This window comes from Perognathus longimembris, chromosome 4 (assembly GCF_023159225.1).
Source record: "Perognathus longimembris pacificus isolate PPM17 chromosome 4, ASM2315922v1, whole genome shotgun sequence".
In the NCBI taxonomy this organism is placed as follows: domain Eukaryota; kingdom Metazoa; phylum Chordata; class Mammalia; order Rodentia; family Heteromyidae; genus Perognathus; species Perognathus longimembris.
In genome coordinates, this window is record NC_063164.1 from 28231217 (window position 1) to 28258138 (window position 26922).

At 41.8% G+C, this 26922-nt stretch overlaps 1 protein-coding gene across 2 annotated transcripts in view; it reads right to left on the reverse strand.

Annotated features, from left to right (window-relative positions):
• Positions 1 to 26382, reverse strand: part of Bmpr2 (bone morphogenetic protein receptor type 2) — a 120924-nt gene extending 94542 nt beyond the window's left edge. The window contains exon 1 of one of the 2 annotated variants that reach the window (XM_048344945.1): positions 24931 to 26382. In XM_048344945.1, coding sequence (XP_048200902.1) covers positions 24931 to 24994 — 64 coding nt within the window. In that variant the 5' untranslated portion in view covers positions 24995 to 26382. The remainder of the gene's footprint in view (positions 1 to 24930) is intronic. The other variant, XM_048344944.1, reaches the window with a different exon arrangement.
• Positions 26383 to 26922: the final 540 nt, after the last annotated feature.

The window sequence follows — 26922 nt, forward strand, 5'->3', positions numbered from 1 at the left end:
GTTCAAGCCCCAAAACTGACAAAAAAGAAAAAGAAAGGAAGTACAAATATTTAAACTTAGATTAGAAACTGTAAACTGCCTTGTCTCAGTTCAGATTTGGATCTACCTACCAAAGGTAATCTTAAAAATGAAAGCTAATGAAATACTATTGACGCTCAGTTTGAAATTTTAAATTTTCACTCAGAATAAAAAAACTAATATTTGACTAGCATCTTCACATGTAACTGGTTTTATTATTATACTTTGAGAATTGCATACTTAATAGTTAGAAAATCATGCACAAAAGTCGGGTACTGGTGGCTCATGCCTGTAATCCTAGCTAATCAAGAGGCTGAGCTCTGAGACGGTGGTTCGAAGCCAGCCTGGACAGGAAAGTCTGTGAGACTCATCTCCAATTAAGCACCAGAACACTAGAAGTGAAGCTGTGGTTCAAGTGATAGAGCGCTAACTTTGAGCACAAAGAGCTCAGGGCAGCTCCCAGGCCCTGAGTTCAAACTCTATGACTGACGAAAAAAAATTGTAAAAAGTATAAACCCACTAGATGAAAATTTTACACTGATACAAACAAATGTTCGGAGAAAGGGACATTTTTCCTTAAAGTGGAATGACAATAAACATAGAACCAATACTAGGTTTAGAAAAGTTGCCATTTGGCAAGAATCATCAGTGGATGCTGAAATAAGAAATAGGGTATTCACATGAGCTCAAATATCTCTGCACAAGTTTCTTTAACTGCAAAGGGAAAAATACTTACTTTACTGGGAAATAAAATTACCAGTAATGAGGCCGGCTGATATCATGTGCCCCTGATGTGATGCACTGAGAAGCCAATGTAACTGGAAGAAAACTTCTGTGGAATTTGAAGAACTGGCTAGGCCTGCTCTAAATGATGTGTTATATAAAAGAGCAGCTTTAAGGTTATGTGTAGTCTTTATTTACTCCATTTTACAAGGCTATAGTTTGTTGTTTTTGTTTTTGCCAGTCCTGGGTCTTGAACTCAGGGCCCAGGCACTGTCCCTGAGCCTCTCTGTGCTCAAGGCTACCACTTTACTGCTTGAGCCACAGAACCACTGCCAGCTTTTTCTGTTTATGTGCTTCATGCATGCTAGGCAAGCACACTACCACTAAGCCACCTTCCCAGCTCAAAACTATAGTTTTAAACTTTAGTACAAAACAGAATGATTCTGGGCTGGGGATATAGCCTAGTGGCAAGAGTGCCTGCCTCGGATACATGAGGCCCTAGGTTCGATTCCCCAGCACCACATATACAGAAAACGGCCAGAAGCGGCGCTGTGGCTCAAGTGGCAGAATGCTAGCCTTGAGCGGGAAGAAGCCAGGGACAGTGCTCAGGCCCTGAGTCCAAGGCCCAGGACTGGCCAAAAAAAAAAAGTAAAAAAAAAAAAAAAAAACAGAATGATTCTGTATCTTGTTTATGTAAGTAAACCACCACCATCTGGACAAAGTGATAATTATGCAAATAAAATATTACCATTTATACACTTAAATCCAGAATACATAGACATCGGCTAGGTCTGTGGCTTGGTGTTAAGAGTGCTTGCCTAGCAGACATGAAGTCCTGGTTTGATTCCTCAGTACCACATAAACTGAAAAATCTGGAAGTGGCACTGTGACTCAAGTGGTAGAGTACTAGCCTTGAACAAAAAGAAGTCAGGGACAGTGCTCAGGCCCTATGTTCAAGTCCCAGGACTGACAAAAAAAAAAAAAAAAGAATACATAGACATGTGAATTTGTGAACTCATTTTTAAAAAAATCAAGTCCATGAATTTATCATCAAACACTCTAGAACAACATTTGACACAACTCCCTCAAATGAATCATATAAAAGGAGGGACACCTAACACTGGGTTAGGCAACACATACCTTACTGTCATCATATTATAGAGTAAATGAGTCAAGGGTCAACAGGCTTCAGCTTGGCTAATCCCCCTACTTGACATGACCCACTCAGCCTGAAATCAACTTTACCAACTCTATACCCTGAACCTGCGTTGCACCTAGGAGCAGGTTTGTGTTTTGGCACCAATGTGCCTCAGTAGCGCTGTGACAAGGTTCTAACTAGTATTTTAGCTGACCATCTGCAGTGACCTCACTGAACTGTGTGAACTGATCTCTTTCTTAACCCTTTCTTATCCATTCTCTTTAGTTTCCATCATTGTTAAATGTAATGTGTGATCTGACAGTTAATATTAGTAATTAAGATTAAAATAAAACAATCTATGAGCTGGATGCTGGTGGCTCACGCCTGTAATCCTAGATATTCAGGAGGCTGAGATCTGAGGATCCAGGTTTGAAGTTAGCTAGGACAAGAAACCCCATGGAATTCCAATTAACCACCAAAAAGCTAGAAGTGGATCTGTGGCTCAAGTAGCAGAGTGCTAGCCTTTAGTAAAGCTCAGAGGCAGCACTCAGGCCCTGAGTTTAAGTTCCAGGATAAGCATCCTCTCAAAAAAGCTAGGCACTAGTAGCTCTCACTTGTAATCCTAGCTACTCAAAAGGCTGAAATCTGAGGATTGATGTTCAAAGCCAGCCTTGGGCAGGAAAGTCAATGAGACTCTTAAGTCCAATTAACCACCCAAAAGTCAGAAATGGCAGTGTGGCTCAAAGTGGTAGAGCACTAGCCTTGAGCACAAAAATTTAGGTACAGTACCCAGGCCCTGAGTTCAAGCCCCAGAACAGGCACAGGCACATACACATACACACACACACACACACACACACACACACACACACACACACACACACACAATCTGTGTTGCCAAAGACTTAGGCTTTCAAGTGACTTTAGTTGTACTTGACAAATTAATACCAAGAAAATTGAAGTACCTTGTGAATTTGTTGTTATTCTATAAATTTTGGCATTGTGAAAAGACCCACCTATATTTCTGAAATAGTAAGCTCATGACAGTATTCCCACTTTAAAAAAAAATGCATTAGACTGAGTCAAATCATGCAAAAAACTTCAGATAAAACCAAACTAAACAATTGATTGGAACTCAAAATATCAAGATCAAAATATCATGGTCATGATAAACAAACAAAAAAAAGATTAAATAGAAAGACATAACTAAATCCAACACATGATTCTGGACTGGTCTCCTGGACCAGAAAAAAAAATCATTTTGGTATAAAAATTACTTTGATATAAAGGACATTAGTAGAATACTTATTGATATTTGAAGACTTATAAGTTGGCAAGTAGTATTTCATCAATGTTAATTTCTTTTTTTTTTGGCCAGTCCTGGGCCTTGGACTCAGGGCCTGAGCACTGTCCCTGGCTTCCTTTTGCTCAAGGCTAGCACTCTGCCACTTGAGCCACAGCGCCACTTCTGGCCGTTTTCTGTATATGTGGTGCTGGGGAATCGAACCCAGGGCCTCATGTATACGAGGCAAGCTCTCTCCCCAGCCCCCTAATGTTAATTTCTTTAGATCACTGCATTGTAGTTATATAAAAAATGATTGTTTTCTAGAAAACACAGTGAAAAATTTAGGGGAAACAGAGCACTATGTCAGTAAATTACTTTCAATACTTCAGAAGAAAAATAAAGGTACTTATACAGAAAACAAAAATTTTTAAAGTAATTTCCTTGTGTGCTGGTCAGGGCCTGGGCACTGTCCCTCAGCTTTATCGCTCAAGACTGACACTCTACCACTTGAAATATAACTCCACTTCTAGCTGTTTGCTGGCTGATTAGAGATAAGAGTTTCACAGACTTTCCTTCGTATGCTGGCTTCAAACTGTGATCATCAGATCTTAGCCTCCTGAGTAGCTAAGATTACAGGCATGAGATACAGGTGTTTGCTACTATCAAATTTATTAACTCTTTGTAATTTAGAACTCATTTCTATAATCCTACCTTTGAAACCAAGTCACTTGAAACTATGTCACAGTGCTTACTGTGTAAACAGTATACAAATGTACTTGCAGAGACCAATGCAAGATACCTGATTGTTTTCAAATTCAATCAGTCTTCAGGTATAATCATTTGCCATACCCTTTTATTCTTCTTATTCTGTTTGGTTTTATTGATTTGTTTTTGGAGAGGTTTTTTTTTCTTTTTCTTTTCTTTTTTTTAGTCCTGGGCTTGAACTCAGGTCCTAGGGACTGTCTCTGTGTGTTTTTAGCTCAAGGCTAGCAGTTGAGCCACAGCTCCAGTTCTGGCATTTTTGTGTGTGTGATTAACTGGAAATAAGAGTCTTGTGGACTTTTTTGCCCAGGCTGGCTTTGAACCGTGAACCTCAGATCTCACCCTCCTGAGTAGCTAGGATTATACAAGTGTGAGATACTAGCACCTAGCACCCAGCCTGTTTTTTGTTTTTTGTTTTTTCCCTGTTCCTGGGGCTTGAACTCTGGGCCCTGGGAGCTATCCCTGAGCTCTTCAGTTCAAGGCTAGCATGCTACCACTTAAGCCACAGTGCCACCTCCAGTTTTCTGGTGGTTAATTAGAGATAAGAGTCTCACAGACTTTCCTGCCGGGCTGGCTTTGAACCACGGTCCTCAGATCTTAGCCTCCTGAGTAGCTAGGATTACAGGCATGCGCCACTGGCACCGGCTCTGTTTGGGTTTTAACAGAGTGTCATACACTGGGTGACTGATAAACAGCAGAAATTTATTTCTCATAGTTCTGAAGACCAGGAATGCTATGACACATAGGACTAGCCAGCTTCCTGGTCCATAAAAGGCTGTCTTCTTGATGTGCCCTCATATGACAGAAGGGGTAAAAGAGCGTTCAGTAATCTCTTTTTACAAGGGCACTAATCCTATTCATTGTGAGTCTGGCCAGTGATCCACCATGAAACTAGGATGACAGGGATACAGCACTGCACCTAGCTACTGGTCAAGAAAAAGTCTTTTGTTGTTGTTGTTGTTGTTGTAGGTCATGGGGCTTGAACTCATGGCCTGGGCACTGTGCCTGAGCTCTTTTGATCAAGACTAATGCTCTACCACTTTGAGCCAGAGCACCACTTCCCGTTGTCGGAGTAGTTTATTGGAGATATGAGTCTCATAGACTTTCCTGCCCAGACTAGCTTTGAACCTCGATCCTTAGATCTCAGCCTCCTGAATAGCTAAGATTACAGGCATGAGCCACCAGTGACCAACTCAAGAAAAAGTCTTGAGAATTTCTTTGCCTCTGCTGGCCTTGAACCTCAGCTTTATCTCAGCCTCCCTGGTAGCTAAGATTATAGAAGTATGCCATTGGGCTGGGGATATGGCCTAGTGGCAAGAGTGCTTGCCTCTAATACATGAAACCCTGGGTTCGATTCCCCAGCACCACATATACAGAAAACTGCCAGAAGTGGCGCTGTGGCTCAAGTGGCAGAGTGCTAGCCTTGAGCGGGAAGAAGCAAAGTTGCTAGAAACATTTGGGGCTGGGGATATGGCCTAGTGGCAAGAGGGCTTGCCTCGTATACATGAGGCCCTGGGTTCAATTCCCCAGCACCACATATATAGAAAATGGCCAGAAGTGGCCCTGTGGCTTCAAGTGGCAGAGTGCTAGCCTTGAGCAAAAGAAAGCCAGGGACAGTGCTCAGGCCCTGAGTTCAAGCCCTAGGACTGGCCAAAAAAAAAAAAAAGAAGAAGAAGAAGAAGAAGTATGCCATTGGCATCTAGCTTTTTTTTTTTTTTTTGGCCAGTCCTGGGCCTTGGACTCAGGGCCTGAGCACTGTCCCTGGCTTCTTCCCGCTCAAGGCTAGCACTCTGCCACTTGAGCCACAGCGCCGCTTCTGGCCGTTTTCTGTATATGTGGTGCTGGGGAATCGAACCTAGGGCCTCATGTATCCGAGGCAGGCACTCTTGCCACTAGGCTATATCCCCAGCCCCGGCATCTAGCTTTTTTAAAAAACATTTTATTGTGAAATTATTTCAGCTCTTTAGGGCTGGAAAAATGGTTCAGATGGTAAAATACTTGCTAGTACTTTAATCGGTACCCTAGTTTCAATTCAGGAAGGGGAGGTAGGTGTGGGAAAATAACATTTATAAAAAACTGCTGCCAGACATCAGTGGCTTATGCCTGTAATCCTAGCTACTCATGAGACTGAGATCTGAGCTTTTTGAAAAAACTAAGAGATAATACCCAGGCCCTGAATTCAAGCCCAATATCAACACACACACACACACACACACACACACACACACACACACACACAGAGTACATATATGCTAAGCACTGGTGGCTCATACTGCTACAGGGTTCGAGGGAGGGGATTCCCATCTCTCCAAGAGTCCACCACTGAGAGACAGTCTCAAGCAAAAAGTGAACTGACCAGCCAGGGACACAGCAGAGACTGGAGAGCTGAAGCTGCAACCCTAAAAAAGTGGGCTGACCGGCCAGGGACACAGTGCAGACTTGGGCGCTGACACTGTGACTCCGAGCAGCCCTCAAATTGGGGTTTATAAAGGTACAAGTGTAGCACAGATGTAGGGGGTTGATGCAGGGGGTAGAGCAAGCAACAAGTTAAGCAAGCGTGGCACAGATGTAGGAGGTTGATGCAGGGGGTAGAGCAAGCAACAAACAAGTTAAGCAAGCCATTTACAGAAGCAGAATTTGGGGGTCAGTTTGACCTAATAATCAAGATGGAGTCAGCTCTACTCCCCCCAAAATTTCCTACTTACAACAACACCTGTCCTAGCTACTCAAAAGGCTGAGATCTGAGGCTCCCGCTTCAAAGCCAGCACAGGCAGGAAAGACTCTCATCTCCAATTAAGGACCAGAGAACCAGAAGTGATACTCAGGCTCAAAGTGGTAGAGCACTAGCCTTGAGCAAAAAAGCTCTGGGAGAGTGCCAAGGTCCTGAGTTGAAGCCCCATGACCTATCTCCCAAAAAAAGTTATCTGACTAAAGAAATTTTTAGGCTTGGAATGTGACTTAGTGGTAGAGTGCTTGCCTAGCATGCATGCAGCCCTGGGTTTGATTCATTAGTACTACATAAACAGAAAAGGCCAGAAGTGGCTCAAGTGGTTAAGAAAGAAAGAAAGGAAAGAAAAGAAATTTTTAAACAAAATATTCACCAAAGGAAAACAGACTCTTCACCCACTGGTAAAATGACTAACAACTTTTATACTTAGTGGGAAATGGTGCTATTATACAGTAACAATTTCTTTTTTTTTTGGCCAGTCCTGGGGCTTGAACTCAAGGGCTGGATACTGTCCTTGAGCTTCTTTGTTAAAGGCTAGCACTCTACCACTTGAGCCTCGGCACAACATCCAGCTTTTTCTGAGTGATTTATTGGAGATAAAAGTCTCACAGACTTTGTTGCTCAGGCTGTGTTTGAACTGCAATCCTCAGATCTCAACCTCCTCAGTAGCTAGAGTTACAGGCAGGAGCCATTGGTGTCCACACTTCTGGCTTCTTGATAGTTAATTGGAGATAAAGTCAATTAGATTTGTCTGCTCATGCTAACTTTATACTAAGATCTCAGCTTCTTCTGTAGGATTATAACTTTCTTGTGTGTCATCTTCACTCCCACTCTGACTTTCCTCAAAAGTCTCATTATGATTGTTTGTTTGTACTCTAGTGTGAACTTAGAAATATTGGGGTTTTAACAAGCCTTGTGCTTGCTAGGCAGGTGTTATACCACTTGAGCCATGTCCCTAGCCCTCCCTCTAAAGTCTATTCAAGCATGAATCTCTGGGAATGTTGTGAAGTGCCAGACTTTGAAGTCAGGCCCCACTTTACCACGTGAACCCCACTCTACCACGTGAACCTGAGATAAGCAGGCCCTGTGAGCAGACCCAGGACAAGCCCATTAGGGCCCAGTCGGTCTAGAACTCTAACCGCTGGGAATGCTTAACTCTGACCACCCCTAGAATGCCTTGAACCCTGAGCCAATCAGATTTGTACCTGTGTCCTAATCTTGCTTGCTTGAACACCTGATTGTTGTAACTTTGTTTTTTGCCTTTATAAGCCCTGTGTAATCATAGCTCGGGGCTCCCTCCTAACCTCCACTGTGTCGGTGGGTAGGACAAGGCCCGAGTTGCAGCTCACTTAAATAAAGCCTAGCCTTGCTTTTGCATTTCGGAACGTCTGAGTCTCGGTGGCCTTCTTGGTGGTCGTCTCGCGACCTGGCACAACAGTTGAAGATAAGGAACATTACAGAAATAGGTTTTATTTCTTTCTATTTGGTTCAATCTGATATTGTCTGCTAAATTTCTGAATTTTGCTTCACATCTTCAAATAATCAAAATACTTCTCTTCTCATTTAGTTTTCTTTCATATTCCTGCGCCATCAAAATTTATGCCGTCCTTCGCCAAACAGATAACTAATATATTCAGTCTTTACATGGGATGGCAATAATTGGAGTTAGAGAGGAGTAAGAGAAAATAAAGGGGAGCTATTAGGAAAAGAAGTGCAAGATAGGGCTGGGGATATGGCCTAGTGGCAAGAGTGCCTGCCTCATATACATGAGGCCCTGGGTTCGATTCCCCAGCACCACATATACAGAAAATGGCCAGAGGTGGCGCTGTGGCTCAAGTGGCGGAGTGCTAGCCTTGAGCAAAAAGAAGCCAGGGGCAGTGCTCAGGCCCTGGGTCCAAGCCCCAGGACTGGCAAAAAAAAAAAAAAAGATAGCTAATCAATATCATGGTAAATAAGACAGGGAGGTAAGTCACTTGATTCTCCCTGTTTAAACAAATCTCAAAGAATTTGACTGTTAGGTTTTTCTAGTAATTTAGTCTATCAATGATGCTTCAAAGCCATCTAAGAATAATGAGCTCTTAAGAAGTAACATTCAGGGTTAGAGATGTGACTTACCTAGCATGCATGAAGCCCTGAGTTCAATTCCTCAATACCACATATAAAGAAAAAGCTAGAAGTGTTGCTGTGGCTCAAGTGGTAGAGTGCTAGCCTTGAGCAAAAGAAGCTCAGGACCTGAGTTCAAACTCCAGGACTAGCAAAAAAAAAAAAAAGAATTAACATCCAGAGGGGAACCAGTAGCTCATGCCTATACTCCTGGCTACTCAAGACACTGAGATCTGAGGATCATGGTTCAAAGCCAGTCCAGACAGGAAAACCTGAGACGCTGATCTCTAATTAACTAGCAAAACAAAAACAAAAAATCAGAAGTGGAGCTGTGGCACAGTGGTAAAGCTTGAGCCTTGAGCAAAGCACTAGTACTAGCACAGGAAAAAAAAAAAAGGTAAAGTTACTTATTGGCCCTGTTTATGGGTCAATACTGACTATACTAAGGATTTAAGATATCAGTAAAAAGTTTCTTGCTCAAGAAAACATTCATACACCCAGGTGGAGGTGGCTCACACCTGTAATCCTAGGTACACAGGAGGCAGAGATCTGAGGATTGCAGTTCAAAGCCAGCCAGGGCAGGAAAAGTATGTGAAACTCTTATCTCCAACTAACCACTCAAAAATCAGAAGAAAAGCTATGGCTCAAAGTGGCAGAGTGTCAGCCTTTACCAAAAGAGCTCAAGGACAGTGATCAGGCTCAGAGTTCAAGTGCCACAATCAACCAAAATAAAAACAAAAAGCATTCATATCAAGGAAATGTTATCACTACCTCTGGATTTTGTTGGGGGTTTTTTGGTTGTTTGTTTTGAGATGTCAGTCATGTTATGGTGCTCACGGGGTCCTGGAACTATTAGGCTCAAGTGATCCTCCCACTTTACCTTCCAGAGCATCAGAAACTACAGGCACATATCACTGCATCTCGATATTGCATCAGTAACATTCTAAAAGTATTAGTGTCGCTGATGAACTACTCAACATGTGTATTACTTTACCTGCTATCTGATAAATAAATGGAGTTTTTTCCCTTACATTTCATTACATTGTTCTCTTATTTTTGTTTTTCAAGTGTTTCATTTTACCTGGCTTTTTTTGTGTTCACACAAATTGAATACAGCTAAATGACCCCAACTATCACAAATAAAAGTAGTAAAGAGGGCTGGGGATATAGCCTAGTGGCAAGAGTGCCTGCCTCGGATACACGAGGCCCTAGGTTCGATTCCCCAGCACCACATATACAGAAAACGGCCAGAAGCGGCGCTGTGGCTCAAGTGGTGGAGTGCTAGCCTTGAGCGGGAAGAAGCCAGGGACAGTGCTCAGGCCCTGAGTCCAAGGCCCAGGACTGGCCAAAAAATAAATAAATAAATAAATAAAAGTAGTAAAGGGGGGGCTTGGAATGTGGCTTAGTGGTAGAGTGCTTGCCTTGCATGCATGAAGCCTTGGGCTCAATTCCTCAGTACCACATACACAGAAAAGCCAGAAGTAGTGCTGTGGCTCAAGAGGTGTGGAGGAAAAAAAGAAAAATAAATAAAAAAGAGGTAGAGTAGAAAAGTACACAGGCCCTGAGTACAAGCCCCAGGATTGAAAAAAAAAAAAAAGTAGTAAAGGGAATGTGGCTGATCAATGCAACCTTAAACATTAGCAGTGAGATCTTACATGTATGCCTTTTTTTTTAAGCTTTTCATATCTCTATTATCCTATATTACTTTTAATGTGATCTCCTTAACTACTTACAGCCTTTCTACAGAGGATAATACCCTATTAGCCAGATTTCAAATCTTCACAGCTGAGTATACAGTTGAGCCAATACTAAAGGCAAACGATATACACCAAATAACCACAGCCTTTCTCACCACCCCCCCAGCTCATTCAGATGCTCAGTGTCAATCATACCAAAAGCTCAGTGGCCCTAAGGATAATGGATGATTTTTTGGGTTACAAAGTTTCTCCCTTCCCTTTTCTTGTACGTTAAGACATCTTGACTAGGCCTCTCAGCTTCTGGATTTGATCGGCTCATTGTATTTACCACATATTTGGTCACTGTGCCTTGGCCAGTTGGCTGCTCTTACAAAAAAACACCATAATCAGAATGAGGTGCCAGACTTTGAAGTCAGGCCCCACCACGTGAACCCCATTTTAGAATCGAACCCTGAGCCGATCAGATTTGTACCTGTGTTCTAATCTTGCTTGCACAGCTGATTGTTGTAACTTTGTTCTTTGCCTTTATAAGCCCTGTGTAATCACAGCTCGGGGCTTCCTCCTAACCTCCGCTGTGTCGGTGGGTAGGACGAGGCCAGAGTTGGCAGCTCGTTAAATAAAGCCTTGCCTTGCTTTTGCATTTCGGAGTGTCTGAATCTCGGTGGTCTTCTTGGGGGTGGTCTTGCGACTTGGCACAACAAGACCAGTTCCAATTTGCCAGCCTTAAAGGAATTGTAAGCTTTCACCTTTCCTGTACAGCCACGATGACTTGTCTAGTGCCCAAATTATTAGTATCTTCTTTGTTGTTATTGCCTATAGGCACTCTGTATATCTTATTTCAAATTTGGCTTTTAATTTTTTTTTTTTTTTTTGGCCAGTCGTGGGGCTTGGACTCAGGTCCTGAGCACTGTCCCTGGCTTCTTTTTGCTCAAGGCTAGCAGTCGGCCACTTAAGCCACAGTGCCACCTTTTCTATATATGTGGTGCTGAGGAATCGAACCCCAGGCTTCATGTATACGAGACGAGCACTTTACCACTAGGCCATATTCCCAGCCCTATTTCTTTATTATTATGTTGCCCTGACTGATTCAATCCTTCCTCTCAGCTTCCTGAGAAGCTAGGACTATAAGTATGAGCCACCAAAGAGGGTCAAATTTGAATTTAGCACTTGAGCATTCACCATCATATTTTACATTATTTCCTTTTTTGTTGCTGTAGTTAGTCCTGGGGCTTGAACTCAAGGCCTGGGCACTGTCCCTAAGCTCTTTTGCTCAAGGGGAACACTATCATGTTGAGCCCCAGTGCCAATTCTGATTTTCTCAACAGAAATAAGAGTCTCATGGGCTTTCCTGCCTAGGCTGGCTTTGAACCAGGATTCTCAGATCTCAGCCTCCTTAGTAACTAGGATTACAGGCATGAGCCACCAGCGCTGTCTTCATATTTACATTCTTTTTTGTTTTTGCCAATCATGGGGCTTGATGAACTCACCCTGAGTTTAAGCCCCACAACCACCAAAAAAAAAAAAAAAAAAAGTAGATATTGTCCTGAAATACAGTTCTACCATTTACTAGCATTTAGGTGATTTGTTTAACCTCTCTGTCTCAATATCCTTATGTATAAAAAGCATAATGTCTGCAGCAAAGCAAATATATGAATAAGAAATAAAACTATAATTAGTTGTTAAAAGTAAATACCAGTCAGTGAGGTGGTTTGGTACACACTTATAATCCTAGCTACTTGCTAAAGGAGGAAGATTACAAGTTCAAGGCCAATGTAGGCAACCTAGACCCTGTTTCAAACTAAAATTTAAAACAGGCTGGGGGGTAGGAATTATAGCCCAAGTAGTAGAGTACCTGCCTAGCAAGCCTAGGCCTTGAATTCAAACCTCAGAACACTAAAAGAGTAAATTTACTAAGATTTTAAAAATAATAATAAAGTTAAAATGAAGCTGGGGATGTAGCTCAGTGGTAAAGTGTAACCTAGTGTAAGTTACTAGGCCAAAATTGGGTTCAATCCCAAATATACCATGCTCGAAGGAGGGGAAGGGTAATAGATCAGTAGTAAGAGTGCTCATGTAGCATGTGTGAGGCCCAGCTTTAATCTGCAACAGGTACAGTGAAAAAAAAAATCTTTTGGTTACCATTTTACCATTAAAAATTAAATACTTATTCTATTCATCTGCTTCCCTAACTCTAAAGCAAAAAGAAAGGAAAATACTTACCCTTTAGCCATTCTGAGAATCAGGAAAAAATGTATGTAAAAATAGTCTGCACTGGGCTGGGAATATGGCCTAGTGGTAGAGTGCTTGCCTCACATACATGAAGCCCTGGGTTTGATTCTTCAACACCACATATATAGAAAAAGCCAGAAGTGGTGCTGTGGCTTCAGTTGCAGAGTGCTAGCCTTGAGTGAAAAGAGGCCAGGGACAGTGCTCAGGCTGAGTTCAAGCCCCAGGACTGGCAAAAAATAAAATGAAATAAAAAATAGTCTGCACTATGTTTCACTTATACAGGTAGAAATTATATTATTTCATTTCTCTTTTTTTAAGGTCCAAACCAGGACTTCAACTCAGTACCTGTTACTTTTGCTCATTGCCTAACACTACCATTTGAGATATGGCTCCAACCCCAGGAAATTATATTACTAAACAGTAGCTATTTCATTTGTTATTCTCAGTAGCATCTAATATAGGTTTTGTGGGGTTTGGGATTGTTGTTGTTGTTGTTTGGGTTTTGGTTTTATTTTGTCAGTGTGGGACTTGAACTCAAGGCCTGGGTGCTGTACCTGAACTCATTTGCTCAAGGCTAGTACTCCACCACTTTGAGCCACAGCTCCTCTTCCAGTTTTTGAGTGGTTAATTGGAGGTAAGAGTCTAACAGAGACTTTACCTGGGCTGGCTTTGAATCACAATCCTCCGCTCTCAGCCTCCTGAGTAGCTAGGATTACAGGTGTGAGCCATCGGTACCCAGCTTGGTGTACGGTTTTTTGTTGTTTTTGATACTGAAGTTTGAATGCAGGGCCTTTCTCCGCCCCACCTCTTTCCATTTCTCTCTAATTTATTTTTTGATAGACCCTTACAATTGTGTCCAGGGCTGTCTTTGCTCAGTAATCCTCCTATCCACACCTATCAAGTATCTGGGATAACAGATGTATTTCACTACTTACTACTTGCCTTATGCTTTGCCATAAGATCCGCTAACTTTTTGACTGGGCTGGCCTCAAACTGAAATCTACCCAATCTCTGCCTCCCAACAGCTGGGTTTGCAGGTGTAATCCACCATGCCAAGTTATGGCAGGTGTATTTAAACAATGAATTATTCATTTGTTACAGAAATTCACTGCTTCTCTAACACAGTTCTCAAGGCAATTCAGAGAACATGACTCAGGTGAATCTCAGGAGAATCTTTCTCTCTCAACACCTCACCTAGATGCCATCTTCTAAACAACAAATTCTATAATTAGTGACCTAAAAAGTAAAACAGATTGGAAAGATTTCAAGAAATAGCATACTTAAATTACAAAGCAATGAGCCCACAGTATACATTCTTTTAGTAATATAAGTAACTCCTGACTGTTAGCTTCTTTTTGGTACTCTTATCTATTTCCTTTCTCAGAGTCTCTTTTCAAATATAATTGTTTGCTTTAAGTAATAGCCCAAATTAGGTCTGGTGGAACATACTTGTAATACCAACTTTTAGAAGGCTGAGGCAGGAGGATTTACAGTCCCAGGTCAAGGTGAACTATGTAATAAAATAAAAATAAAAAATAAAGCCAGGCACCAACAGCTTATGCATGTAATCCTAGTGACACATAAGTCTGAGACCTGGAGGACTGAGATTCAAAGACAGCCTAGATAATAAAGTCCACGAGACTCTCTCTTATCAACCAGCAAAATGCTGGACTGTAGTTGTGACTCAAGTGGTATAGCACCAGCAAGAAAACTGAGTAAGAATGTAAGACCATGAGTTAAAGCCCTAGTACTAGCACCAAAACATAAAATAATTAAATTCAAATTTTAAATAAAAAATAAACATTTTCACAGTAATTTTGTATTATAATTTTAGGGGCTAAAAAAACTCAAGGAGGCCTGGGAATATGACCTAGTAGTACAGTGCTTGCCTCGTATACATGAAGCACTGGGTTCAATTCCTCAGCACCTCATATATAGAAAAAGCCAGATGGGGCACTGTGGCTAAAGTGGTAAAGTGCTAGCCTTGAGCAAAAAGAAGCAAGGGACAGTGCTCAGGCCCTGAGTTCAAGCCCCAGGACTGGCAAAAAAAAACCACAAAAACAAAAAACTTTTTTTCAAGGAGCTAAGCACTAGTGGCTCATGCCTGTAATCCTAGCTACTCAGGAGACTGAGTTATAAGGATCATAGTTCAAAGTTAGCCTAGGAAAGAAAGTCTGTGAGACTTTAATTAATCTCCAATTAACCATCCCCAAACTGGAAATGGAGGCTCAAGTGGTAGAGTTCAAGGCTAGCCTTGAACACAAAAGCTCAGGGACAGTGCCCAAGCCCTGAGTTCAAGTCCCATAACCAACAACAACAAAACAAATTAAAGAAGTAAATGTAATGTGTAATGCTGGTGGCTCATGCCTATAATCCAAGCTAACTAAGAAGCAAGGAAAGAGGAGTGGGAGGGGAAAAAGGGAGAGGGGAGGGGAAAGAGGGAGAAGGGAGGGGGGAAAAGGGAAAGGGGGATAAGGGAGAGAGAAAAAAAAGCAAAAAATTAAAGTAAAAACAAGTCTTTAAATACAAAGTAAAGTCAATGCAAGTTTATCTTATTATTTCTTTTTTTTTGGCCAGTCCTGGGGCTTGGTCTCAGGGCCTGAGCACTGTCCCTGGCTTCTTTTTGCTCAAGGCTAGCACTCTGCCACTTGAGCCACAGCGCCGCTTCTGGCCATTTTCTGTATATGTGGTGCTGGGGAATTGAACCCAGGGCCTCATGTATAGGAGGCAAGCACTCTTGCCACTAGGCCATATCCCCAGTCCTTATCTTATTATTTCTTATAGTCATACTTGGTCTCATTCCCCAAGACAAAACACTTGGAAAAATATTTGGACACTTGAAAAAACTGTATTTTCTTTAGGTTGGTGGATACCATTATATTGAAAACAAGTAAATAGTAAATAGGTAAAAGTAATGTGAATTCTAGGTAGATGTGTATAATTGTCTATAAAAGAAACTTTCTCAAATTCTCTTTTACCTCTGGAACAATAATCAGCAACTTTTAAAACAATGGCATTTTCATCAACTCAGATCCCTGAATGACTGTTGGAACAGAGTATCTCTGCCAACCTTCAATAAACAGTGTGGGCAAAACTATTATTGTTTTCAGAATAACTTATCCTACACACTTGGTATAGTTCCATAATCCATATTTTAACATAGTGTTTTTTAAATTGGAAAAAACCACCTAGAATTTAATCGATTTCATCAATAGGGTAACAGGGTGTTTTCAAATAAAAAGCCTACTAGATGCTTAGAAAATAGTACAAATTTAATACTAATATCATGCTTTTGGGAGGAAGGAGGTGTTTGTTTCTGTGCTAGGAATCAAATCCAAGGCCTTCTGCATGCTAGACAAGCACTCTAGTAGTGAGCTATGCCCCCAATTCAATAACTTGCTTTTAAAAGAGAGACTTAGCAGCAAGGAATTTGTACAACTAAAATTCTCATAAATGAAAGTAAATGAACAAAACAATGATTCATAAAGAACAGCTGTATAAGTGGAAAAGGTTAGTGCTAAAAGTTAAACTGAATTCATAAACATTCTTGATATCATTGTATCAAGCTAGCAATGGGTTGTAGCCAAAAAGGGGGGGAAGGTAATTATATCCTACATAAAATTCTTTCTAATAGTAACATGAATAAATTCACATCTTGCTATCATCTGACCTTTTAAAATTCTGCCTTTCTTATCTTTTGGTACTGGGGACTGAATTGAAGACTTCATACATGCTAGGCAAGTGCTTGTTTTCTAATCACAATATGGCCCTTTGTGTAGAAACTGAATATAAAAAGTTACTCTTCACACTAGAAGAGCCCTTAGGGATTCTAATCACTAACAACACATAGAAACATTAAAACCTTATCGTCAATTAAATATGTCATCATTACTCTCCTAATCTAACTGGTACTGTTTTCTAAAACTGAAGCTTTAAATTTCAGATGAAATGTTTTATTTATCACCAACATATGACTGCAACACACAAAATGAAAACATAAAATTCCTACTATCTTTAAAACAAAATAAGAGACTATAACTAAAACACAGTTCAGTCCAAGCAATTATTCTTGAATGTGTAAAATGTTGGATTTTAGGCTCAATATTCAGGTTAATGTTGTATTTATTTGGAGGCATGGAATCCTAAACTTAAACCCTAGACCTCCCAATTAATCAGTTAACGCATCTGCAAAGTAAGAAAAAAAAAATAGTAACAGACTGAGAGTGGTTACAGCTGTTGTCTAGCATGATTGAGACCCTGGATTCAATGTTCAGAAGAGGGAGAGGGGAGGGAGGGAGGGAAGGAGAAGAAAAAGGAAGGAGGAAGAAAGGAAGGGAAAGAGAGAAAGAAAGAAAGGAAGGAAGGAAGGAAGGAAGGAAGGAAGGGAGGGAGGGAGGAAGGAAGGAAGGAAGGAAGGAAGGAAGGAAGGAAGGAAGGAAGGAAGGAAGGAAGGAAGGAAGGAAGGAAGGAAGGAAAGAATAAGAGAGGGAAAGAGAAAAAGGAAAGAAAGGAAGAAAGAAGGCAGGCAGGGAGGGAGGAAGGGAGGGAAGATGGAAAGAAAGAAGGAAGAAAGGAAAGACAAGAAAGAGAAATAATTCTCAAGAAATTGTCTGCCCAAGCTGGCTTTGAACTGAGATCTTCAGCTCTCAGCCTTCTGAACCAGCTACCAGTATAAATGTAAGCCACCAGCTCCCAGCTTTGTTTGTTTATTTTTGGTCAGTTGTGGGGCTTGATTCTGAGCCTGGGTGCTGTCCCTGAACATGGATGGCTAGCTCATGGCTAGCACTCAACCACTATGCACCAATCTCCATTTTCTCACTAGAGGTAAGAGTTTGCCTGGCCTGGCTTTGAACAGCCATCTTCAGATCTCAGCTTCCTGAATAGCTAAGATTGCAGGCACTGAGCCACCAGCTCAGCTTTACTCTTTATTATATACAAACTCACATCATTTTCTACAGAAAAGAAAATGTTCTCAAAGTAGAGGACATCAATGTAGCATCTCAAATGTATATTCCACAGTGTATTATGTAGGTAAGTAACCCAGACAGGCGGAATAACAGAATTGTTTTTCTTTAGTAGTACTGAGATTGAACTCAGGGCCTTGTATTTGTAGCAAGTACTTGTAGCAAGTTATTTTTCATATAGGGTCTCATCTTTTTTCCAAGGGCCAGCACAGGTGACCAAACTCCCACCTATGTCTTCTGAATAGGTGGGATATTAGGCATAAGCCACCATACCTGGCCTTATTTTCTATACCTTTATTATGTCTTTCATTTTTATTTATCACTGCATTTTTACCTACAACTACATGCTCACTAAAATATTTTATTCGTTTTTCCTATTTTCTGTGGATATTTCCCACAATCCAAATAGTCAATAAGTACATTTCCATAAAAATAAAATAAATAAATAAAATGTATAACGTTTAAAAAAAAGGTAGTAAGTCAGACTGTGTCAAAGACAGGCATTATCAATAATTAAAGTTAAGGCTAACTAATTCAAGTAAGTGCAGAATATGTTCAAACAAGGTAAGAAAACTGATCAGACAGAAAACTCACAGTGGTTCATCTTATTTGATACAGAGTCTTTAATATGTCAAAGTGAAGGAAGGGAAGAAATTATAATAAGTGCAGTACAACAATGACACAGTCATCTATCTACTAAAACCCAGCTGACAGCTGCCTGCAAAAAGGAAATTTTCTCAGATAATTCTATAAATGACCTTTCTACTCCCATATATATGTATATATATTTCATATGTATATATATATATATATTTCACATTTCATCATACCAGAAGCATAATATATTGTACCCGTGTTAGTGCTCCATAGGACAGGTTGCTAAATTATCACCTTTCAAAAAGGATGCCAAATAATCACAGGTTTACTTACCATCTTTCAAGGTATTATTCTTTAGTGATGGAAATCCCTTGGAAACACCCTGTAATTCAGTAGCTAATGGAATTCCTTCTGGGTCCACTAGATGTACTGCTAAAGAACATGCTGTATGTTTTAGTGTAAGTGTATATGTATAGTTTCTATCTAAAAGATTAGGGAAATAAAAGAATAAAACTATATAAATAATGAGCATCATATAATTATAAACAAAAAAATATAAATAAAAACAAAATTATAAACAAACATATAAGAGGAAAGAGTAATACAAAACAAATTAAATTTATAAAAGAGCAGAGGAGAAAAATATGTAAAAACAGTCTAAGGTTTTTGTTTTTTCTGTTGGTTTGTTTTGTACCACTCCTGGGGCTTGAACTCAGAGCCTCGGTACTGTCCTTGAGGTTGTGTGCTCAAACTTGAATCGTAGCTCCACTTTCAACTTTTCGTGATTAACTAGAGATAAGTTTCCTGCCTGGGCTGTCTTCAACCTTGATCCTCAGATCTCAGCCTCCTGAGATTCTAGGATTCTAGATGTGACCTACTGGTACCAGGCTAAAATATCAAAGTTTAAAGCATAGTAAATTTATCTGTATTTTTATCAACAGATCTCTAATCAGAAATGCTCTCTATGGGTATGTTATTTCAAGAAATAAATTTTTTCTTAGATGTTTTAGAATCTTTTGTTGATTAAAGAAAAAAATTCAAGATTGCTTAACCCTATCAACTTGTACAATTATGAAACAGGAAATAAAAATGCAGAAAATAAGCTCATGGTTTGCTAAAAATATGGCTTTTGGGCTGGGCACCAGTTGCTTACCCTTATAATCCTAGCTACACAGGAAGTTGAGATCTGAGGATCAAGGTCTGGAGCCAGTCTGTCTGACAAAATCAAATATTAGCCAGCAAAAAGCTAGAACTAGAGGAGTGGCTCAATTGTGATTAAAAAAAAAAAAAAAACACAAGTGGGGGAGGCCCTGAATTCAAGCCCCTGAATACACACACATACACACACGCTCGCACGCACATATACATACATGTGTGACACAGGTTATCAATATCAAATCCCCTCTAAACTCCATCTATAAAAGAGCAGAATAGAAATTCCAAATCCAGCCAGGCACCGGTGGGTCACACCTGTAATCCTAGTTATTCAGGAGGCTGAGGTCTAAGAATTGCAGTTCCAAGCTGCCCAGGCAAAAATTCCCCCTGAGACTCTTATGTCCAATTAACCATTCAAAACCAGCAAATGGTGCTAAGCTATGGTTCAAGTGGTAGAGTGCTAGCCTTGAGCACAAAAAGGCTCAAGGACAGCATCCCAGCCCTGAGTTCAAGCCCCAGGACTAGCAAAAAACAAAAACAAACAAAAATACTTTTAGGCTACTCTGGCAAACTTAACTAAAAATTAAACAATAGTATCAAAGAAAATTCTCTTCAAAAACATATATACAATAAAGTAAAATTTAAGTAGTTATTTTCTCAGCCTTTCAGAACAGAAATGATTAATCAATACAAATCACTAGTAGTAGTGCACTGCCTATAATCCCAGCACTAAGGAGACTGAGACAGGAGGATCATGAGATCAAAGATAGCCCAGCCACATTAAAAAAAATCTATAAAATTAGTAACAAAATTAGGTGACAATATATCAGAAGTTCTATCTTTTCTTTTTCTTCTTTTCTTTTTTCTTTTGGCCAGTCCTGGGGCTTAAACTCAGGGCCTGAGCACTGTCCCTGGCTTCTTTTTGCTCAAGGCTAGCACTCTACCACTTGGGCCACAGTGCCACTTCTGGCTTTTTCTATATATGTGGTGCTGAGGAATCTAACCCAGGGCTTCATGTATACAAGGCAAGAACTCTACCCACTAGGTCATATTCCCAGCCCCAAGTTCTAGCTTTTCTCATATGATAAACAAAAATACTATATAAGTACTTTGTTACTCAGGCCTACTTTACAAATTAGAAGATAGATACCAAAACAGAGTATTTGCTCCAAGTAAATTGATAACAATAACACTAAACAAGAACTCAGAACTTCCTAGCTTCTAATTCTGGCTGTTTGTTGCATCTAGAAATCACTTATTTTCAAAGATAATTAAAGCCTAGAAGAAGAGTAGCAAAGAGAGAATCAACGAGAGATAATAGTAAGAGCAAAAAGTGTTCTCAAGACAACCCAAATGGAGAAAAACAAATTTTTAGGAGAAAAAGAGATGAAGAAGATACAGAACCAAGAAAATGCGAAGTCATTAACCTCAGAAGAGGAAAGGATCATGAAGGGGATTGCCAAAATTATCAAGTTTAGTAGAAAAATCACACAGCAAATGACTGGATTTGGCAATTAGAAAGTCACTATAATCTAATATACATTGTGGAAATAGAGAGGCAAGGAGTTCAGGACAAAGAAGTCAAGAAATGTTTACCACTCTGAAGAGGGCTAGTAGACTAGAAACATTCAAAATGTGTATAGAGATAAGAAGACGTGCAACAGCATCCTAAAGGATAGGCAGAGGGTAGAAATAAAATAATACCAAAAGTTTGCAAAATACCTACTATTGCTTCAAACAGTATGAAACCTAACTTCCATTTCGTGATTATGATGTCAAATGGTTGAGCAGGAAGAAAACAGCTCTTCTTATTTTTCTTTGTATTAACATTTAGAAAAGAATCATACACATCTCAAGCACAGTAAATATTTGCTAACTGGATACTTTAGTTCTCCTTCCACATGTTTGTATACACACACACACACACACACACACACACACATTCTTTTTTTTTCTTTTTTTTTTACAGGTTCAAATCTTTATTGTTTTTAAAATTGTACAGGTCTTTTACAACATTTTGTTATTTAAATGGTTAATGTACAGTGAATCTTTTTCTGAAACTCAACCATGAATTATGATTTCACCAGTAGGATTATTCTAAATAAAGTCATAAAGATGTGGAAAAGGGTTTGAGTCCTGCATGTGAAAACATCACAGTGCAGAACTGTTCCCTATAGAACCCAGGTGGCCTATTTGCTCAAAGTGCTTTGAAGACTGCTGATCATTTATGGCTGATCTTAAAGTCAGTCAGTCAAAAAATTACAGGCACACACACATTCTTAATGCTCCCCTACCTCCTGGCTACTCCTATAGGTACATATGTGAATAGAAACTGTATAAAATAAAAAACTTCTGGTGAGACAGTGTATTAACTGTAAGAAAGACCAAGCATTATATTTTATTTTGGCAAGATAATGTGTTCTAAAATGCCACTGTCATTTATTACAGGCTTATTTCTAACCTCACACAAACTATATAGAAAGTATATGTATTCTTATATCCAACTCAGACAAAAAGTAATTTTTTAATCTCGACAATATATTATATTCAGAATTAAACAGTCATATTCACTGCTTCTGGAAAGAACTCAAGACTAGACCACTTAAAGAGAGAAAACCATTAGTAATATGAGAGCCCCTGTGTGTGCTGTCATATATGACCAAAATATATGAATTCCTAGATATCACAGCACCCACATTTTCCCCAGCAGTTACTGGTTAAATCAGAGTAGAATTCTAATTTAATGCACATAAATACATGAAGGCAGGTGCTGGTGGCTCACATATGTAATCTTAGCTGCTCAGGAGGCTGAGATCTGAGGATTGCAGTTCAAAACCAGCCCAGGCAGGGAAGTCTGTAAGACTCTTATCTCCAATTAACCACTCCAAAACCAGAAGTGGAATTGTGGTGCAAAGTAGTAGAGCTCTAGCATGGAGCAGAAAGAGCTCAGGGAGCGCCCAGGCTCTGAGTTCAAGCCCTATGTTGAAGGGGGGAAAAAATCCAGAGCTGGACACCAGTGGCTACTGATTGTAATCCTAGCTACTCACAAGGCTGAGATCTGAGAATCACTGTTCAAAGCCAGCCTGGGCAGGAAAGTCTGTGAGACTCTACCTTCAACTAACGACCAAAAAGGCAGAAGTGGAGCTCTGCCTCAAGATGGTAGAGCACCAGCCTTAAGCAAAAATGTGAAGGGATAGTATGTGTGTACACACATGTACAAACACACACAGAGATATATGTATATATGTATATTAAGCAAGCGCATATTCTTTCTCATAAATTCCCATTTTTATAACAATTCTTCTTAGAATTAAGGAGTACAAGACTAAAAAGAGTAAAAAGGAGGAGGATTCAAAAGAAATCTTTATCCAGGACCCCAAAGAAGGATGTGCTATCACACAGTCTTACAGTATTGATTCCTGATCAGCTGCATTATTTGCCCTTAACTGCACTGGTAAATCCCAAATTGACACAAACCATTTTTAGTCACCTTACTCACCATGCCTTTACTCATAAAATGGCACAGGCCATTCCAACATCAAGCCAAGTTTTACACAGTCAAAATCATAACATTTGCACTGATTAGTGCCTGTACATCTTTAAGTGTCCAAGTTTCTTTTCAAAGCTCATCTGGTTGAAGCCATTACTCTATCTCATGTTCCCATTTAGAGTGGAGAAGTTGCTGCCTCTGCTGCTATTGTTAGCCTTAATGTGGTAGGTAAGGTGAACTCTATAATCCTGGCTCCATAATTTACTGACTGCGTAATGAGTTACTAAATTCGCTCTACTAACTTTTCTTTCTTCTTCTATAGAAGGGGAAAAATAACAATCTACAGCACAGAACTGCACTGCCTTAGGATCAAAGGAGAAAATATTCCAAAGCTAGTGCATTTCAAAGTGCTCAAATACTAGCTACATTATTCATACAGCTCTGAACTAAAGCTTCACAATCTCCATCATCTGGTACTATATGATATTAAAGAAAAAATTAAAGTCATTTTATAGAGTGATTCTGTTCATCTATTCCCCTTTTTAAAATGGACAGTACCCTAAGAATATTTTATTTACCAAATAGAAATTGTTTATTTTTAAACCAATTTTTAAGTTCATTTTTATCAGTTCCAATCACAAAATGATGAGCACATCACTATAAGTGAGGATCCACATTCTAAAAAGGTCAAGAATAACAAAGAACAAAATTTTCTGGGATTTCTGTTCACAGAATGACTGCCCAAGCTTTAATCCCTTTTACTCTCTTTATATCTTACAAGTACCACATGACTTACTGCTAGAGAATTTAAACAGTAAACATAAAGAAATTTAGAGAAATTATGCTCACTTTCCAAAAAGGAATCAAAATAATTTAAAGTATTAAAATAAGTTTCAACATAGCCAATTTGTAAATTCAAATGATTTTAACATTACATAGATTTTTTATAAAAATAACAAACATTGGTCACTAGTAGGTATATTCAATAGTATCAAAAGCACATTTTTAAATTCTTTCAGCATTTTCCAAGCAGACTTTTAAAAAGAAATTAATCAAGTAACCTATGTATCCACTGAAGGTGAAAATTGGAATTAGAAAACAATTATTAGAAGAAAGTTAACCTTTTGTTTTTATTCACTTTTAAATACATAACCCAAGTGGCTATGCTAGGCCAAATTTAAGAATTATGCCTACCAATCACTTCTGAAATTTTCTGAAGCAAATCACCAATCGAAGACAACTGCAAAGGGAACATGAGGCATTTGAAAAAGGAAATAGCCAAAGGATAGGATGACTCCCATCGCCTTTACACTTTTGATAAAATGCCTAAGAACTTTCAAGAATCAAATCCAGAAGTCTGATGTGAGGTCAAAGTTGTCTCAATGACAGGAAAGCCAACAGATGCCAGATGACTAAAGTTGTCAAAATATTTCTATGCCCAACAGTAATTCCAAAAGCACAGAAGGTCCAGGCTGAAAAACTGAATATATAATTGCTGTAACACTGATGGTAATAGAAATAAACAATACTACACAATATATCAAGAACCTAGTCTGGCCTCCTCATTCGGTAACATTTCTGAATAATGAAAGTAACATGGATTCCCAAAGAGCTATCTAAATCTAAAAATAAGGTCCAAGTGTGTGTAGAGTTGTTCTTTTTTACTGTAAGCCCAATCCACTTCTTTTATATTTAAAAAAAATACACACAGATCCGGTTCCAAAGATCTAATAGACTCTGTTCGATGGCGTTAAAATATTATTTTTATTCCTTGCATTACCTCACAGCTAAAAATGTCAAGATACCACACCCAATATGTCTTTTTTCCCCCCTCGATGGAAAGGGGTGGGGTAGGGTCTATGGAAGTGGGGCTATGAAACTGCCCAAAAGCAATAGAGGTGATTTTGCTGGCAAGTCCTAGGTCATGGGTCCCCTCCAGGGCTATCGGAAAGGACGAGCGCAGGCCTGGGCCTTTGCGGGCTCCCCTCCCTCGCCACCCAGTGGGACAGTGGCTGGGCCTCGCCACCCCGGGGCTACTCACCGGTCACGGCGCTGACCATCAAGATGGCCCATAGTAGCCAGGGCCGCTGCAGCGAGGAAGTCATCCCTGGGCCAGCCAAGAAGCAGGATGGCAAAGGAAGGAAATATGAAAAGTAAATACGGGCGGAGAGATCCAGCCGGGAGGCTGCTCTTTCGTCTGACTTATCGTGCCCGTATTACAATGCAGTTCGAAAGGACAAATATATGGCAGATGAGAGGACCTAGCTGCAGAGCTTTCATTCCGCTGCAGAAATTCCCTTCATCGCGTTCCCTCGCGGCTGGAGGGGTTCATTCGCCTAGGCTAGGGTGCCTCGGCTCCCCGCTCGGTGAAGGCATGTCCGGGGTGGGGTGGGGGGCAAGCGAGGGAGCTCACAAGAAATCCCTGCACTTATTTCCCTCGCAGTTTCACGATATCAAAAAAATATCCAGGTCTGGGAGAAAACATATCCAGGGTGCAGTGGCTGCTGCTGGTGGTGGGGGTGGGGGTGAACGGCGAGGATTCGATCGGGGAGGCGTGGGAAGAGGGGGAGATGGAGGGAGGGACTGGCGAAGATCAGAACGAATTCCCGACTGCGGGGAAGGGGGAAGCCGGGCAGGCAGCGGCGGCGCCCGGCGGTCGGAGTCGCATCGCCTGCGGCACGGGGAGAGCAGGATTCCCTTTAAAGTTCCGTTTCGGGGCGCCCTTCACTCCGATTTCGACATCCACAGATCCTCCGCTTCGACTGGACGAGGAAAGGTGCCTGCGTCCATGGGCGAGCGCACAGCCTCACGCCTGGACGCCACGATCGCGCCAGGGTCCGGCCGGCCGGGCCTCGGGGCGGCGGGGGAGGGGAGCGTCGGGGAGAGGGGGGTCGGCGGGCAGGCCCGAGCTCCGAGCCCCGAGACGGGAGGTGTGGGGCTGCCGCGGCTCGCCCTGCTGACTTCGCCGCTCCGGCCGCCTCGCTCTCGGTTAGTCCAGACGCTCGATTTGGCTCGAGATAAATCCCACGGTGAAATCCTCCTTTCCTCTCGTCAATGGCTCCCGAAAGCGAATGGCAGTCCCCCCCTCCACTTTCCCCGCCAGGAAGCCAATGCCGCCGCCGCCGCCACCACCACCGCCGCCACCACCGCCGCCTGGTTCTCCCCGCTGCTCAGGGCTCCGGGCGGAGCTCCGGCGGCGCAGGCCGAAGGCGGGGGGCGGCGGGAGGGCGGATGTAGGTGGCCTGGGAAAAGGGGGGGGTGGGGTGGGCAGCCGAGCCTGCCAGACACCCCGCGCCCCTCTGGGAAGCACTCCAGCGACTCTGAGCAGACCAGACACAAAGGGGGGAGTCGCCTCAGCTGCCAGTCTGCGGCGCTCCCGGTCACCGGAGTCGCTCCGCCTCCGCCGCCGCCTCTTCAGTCTCCGGCTCTTCCCGGCCCTGTCTGTCTCCGGCCTGTGGTGCAGCGCAGGCGGCGGCGGCGGCGGCGGCGGCGGCTGCAGCGGGGGCAGCAGCAGCAGCAGCAGCACCAGCGTCGCGGCGGCGGCGGCGGCGGCGGCGGCAGCAACAGCGGCGGCGCGACCAAGCCGCACTGCGCCTGCGCACTCGCGGCCCCGCCCGGCCCCGCCCCTCGCTCGTGGGGCTGGCTGGGCTTCGGCGGCTCCAGTGTGGCCCGCGAGTCTCTCACGAACTGCCGGGGGCAGGGCGGGGCCAGCCGGTCGCCGGGGGCCGCGGAGGCCCCTCGGTTGCACACACGCCTACCTTCCGAACGTGGATGGTTTGGCATCTGTGTGTGTGTGTGAGTGTGTGTGTGTGTGTAAAAGAGACCAGCCACATCTTTTGTCTAGCTTTCGACCGACTCTTCCAAGCCTCCCCCCTCCACCCCTAAGGTGTAGCCCGACCGAGGCGTCGGGGTCTCCTCGAGACTCGAAGGAAAGCCTCGAGGGCAGGCCTGCCCCCGCTTGTCTCCTGCGGTCGGTGCCTCCTCCACAGCGCCTGGGATCCGGATGGACCTGCCTGTCGCCAACGTGGAGACC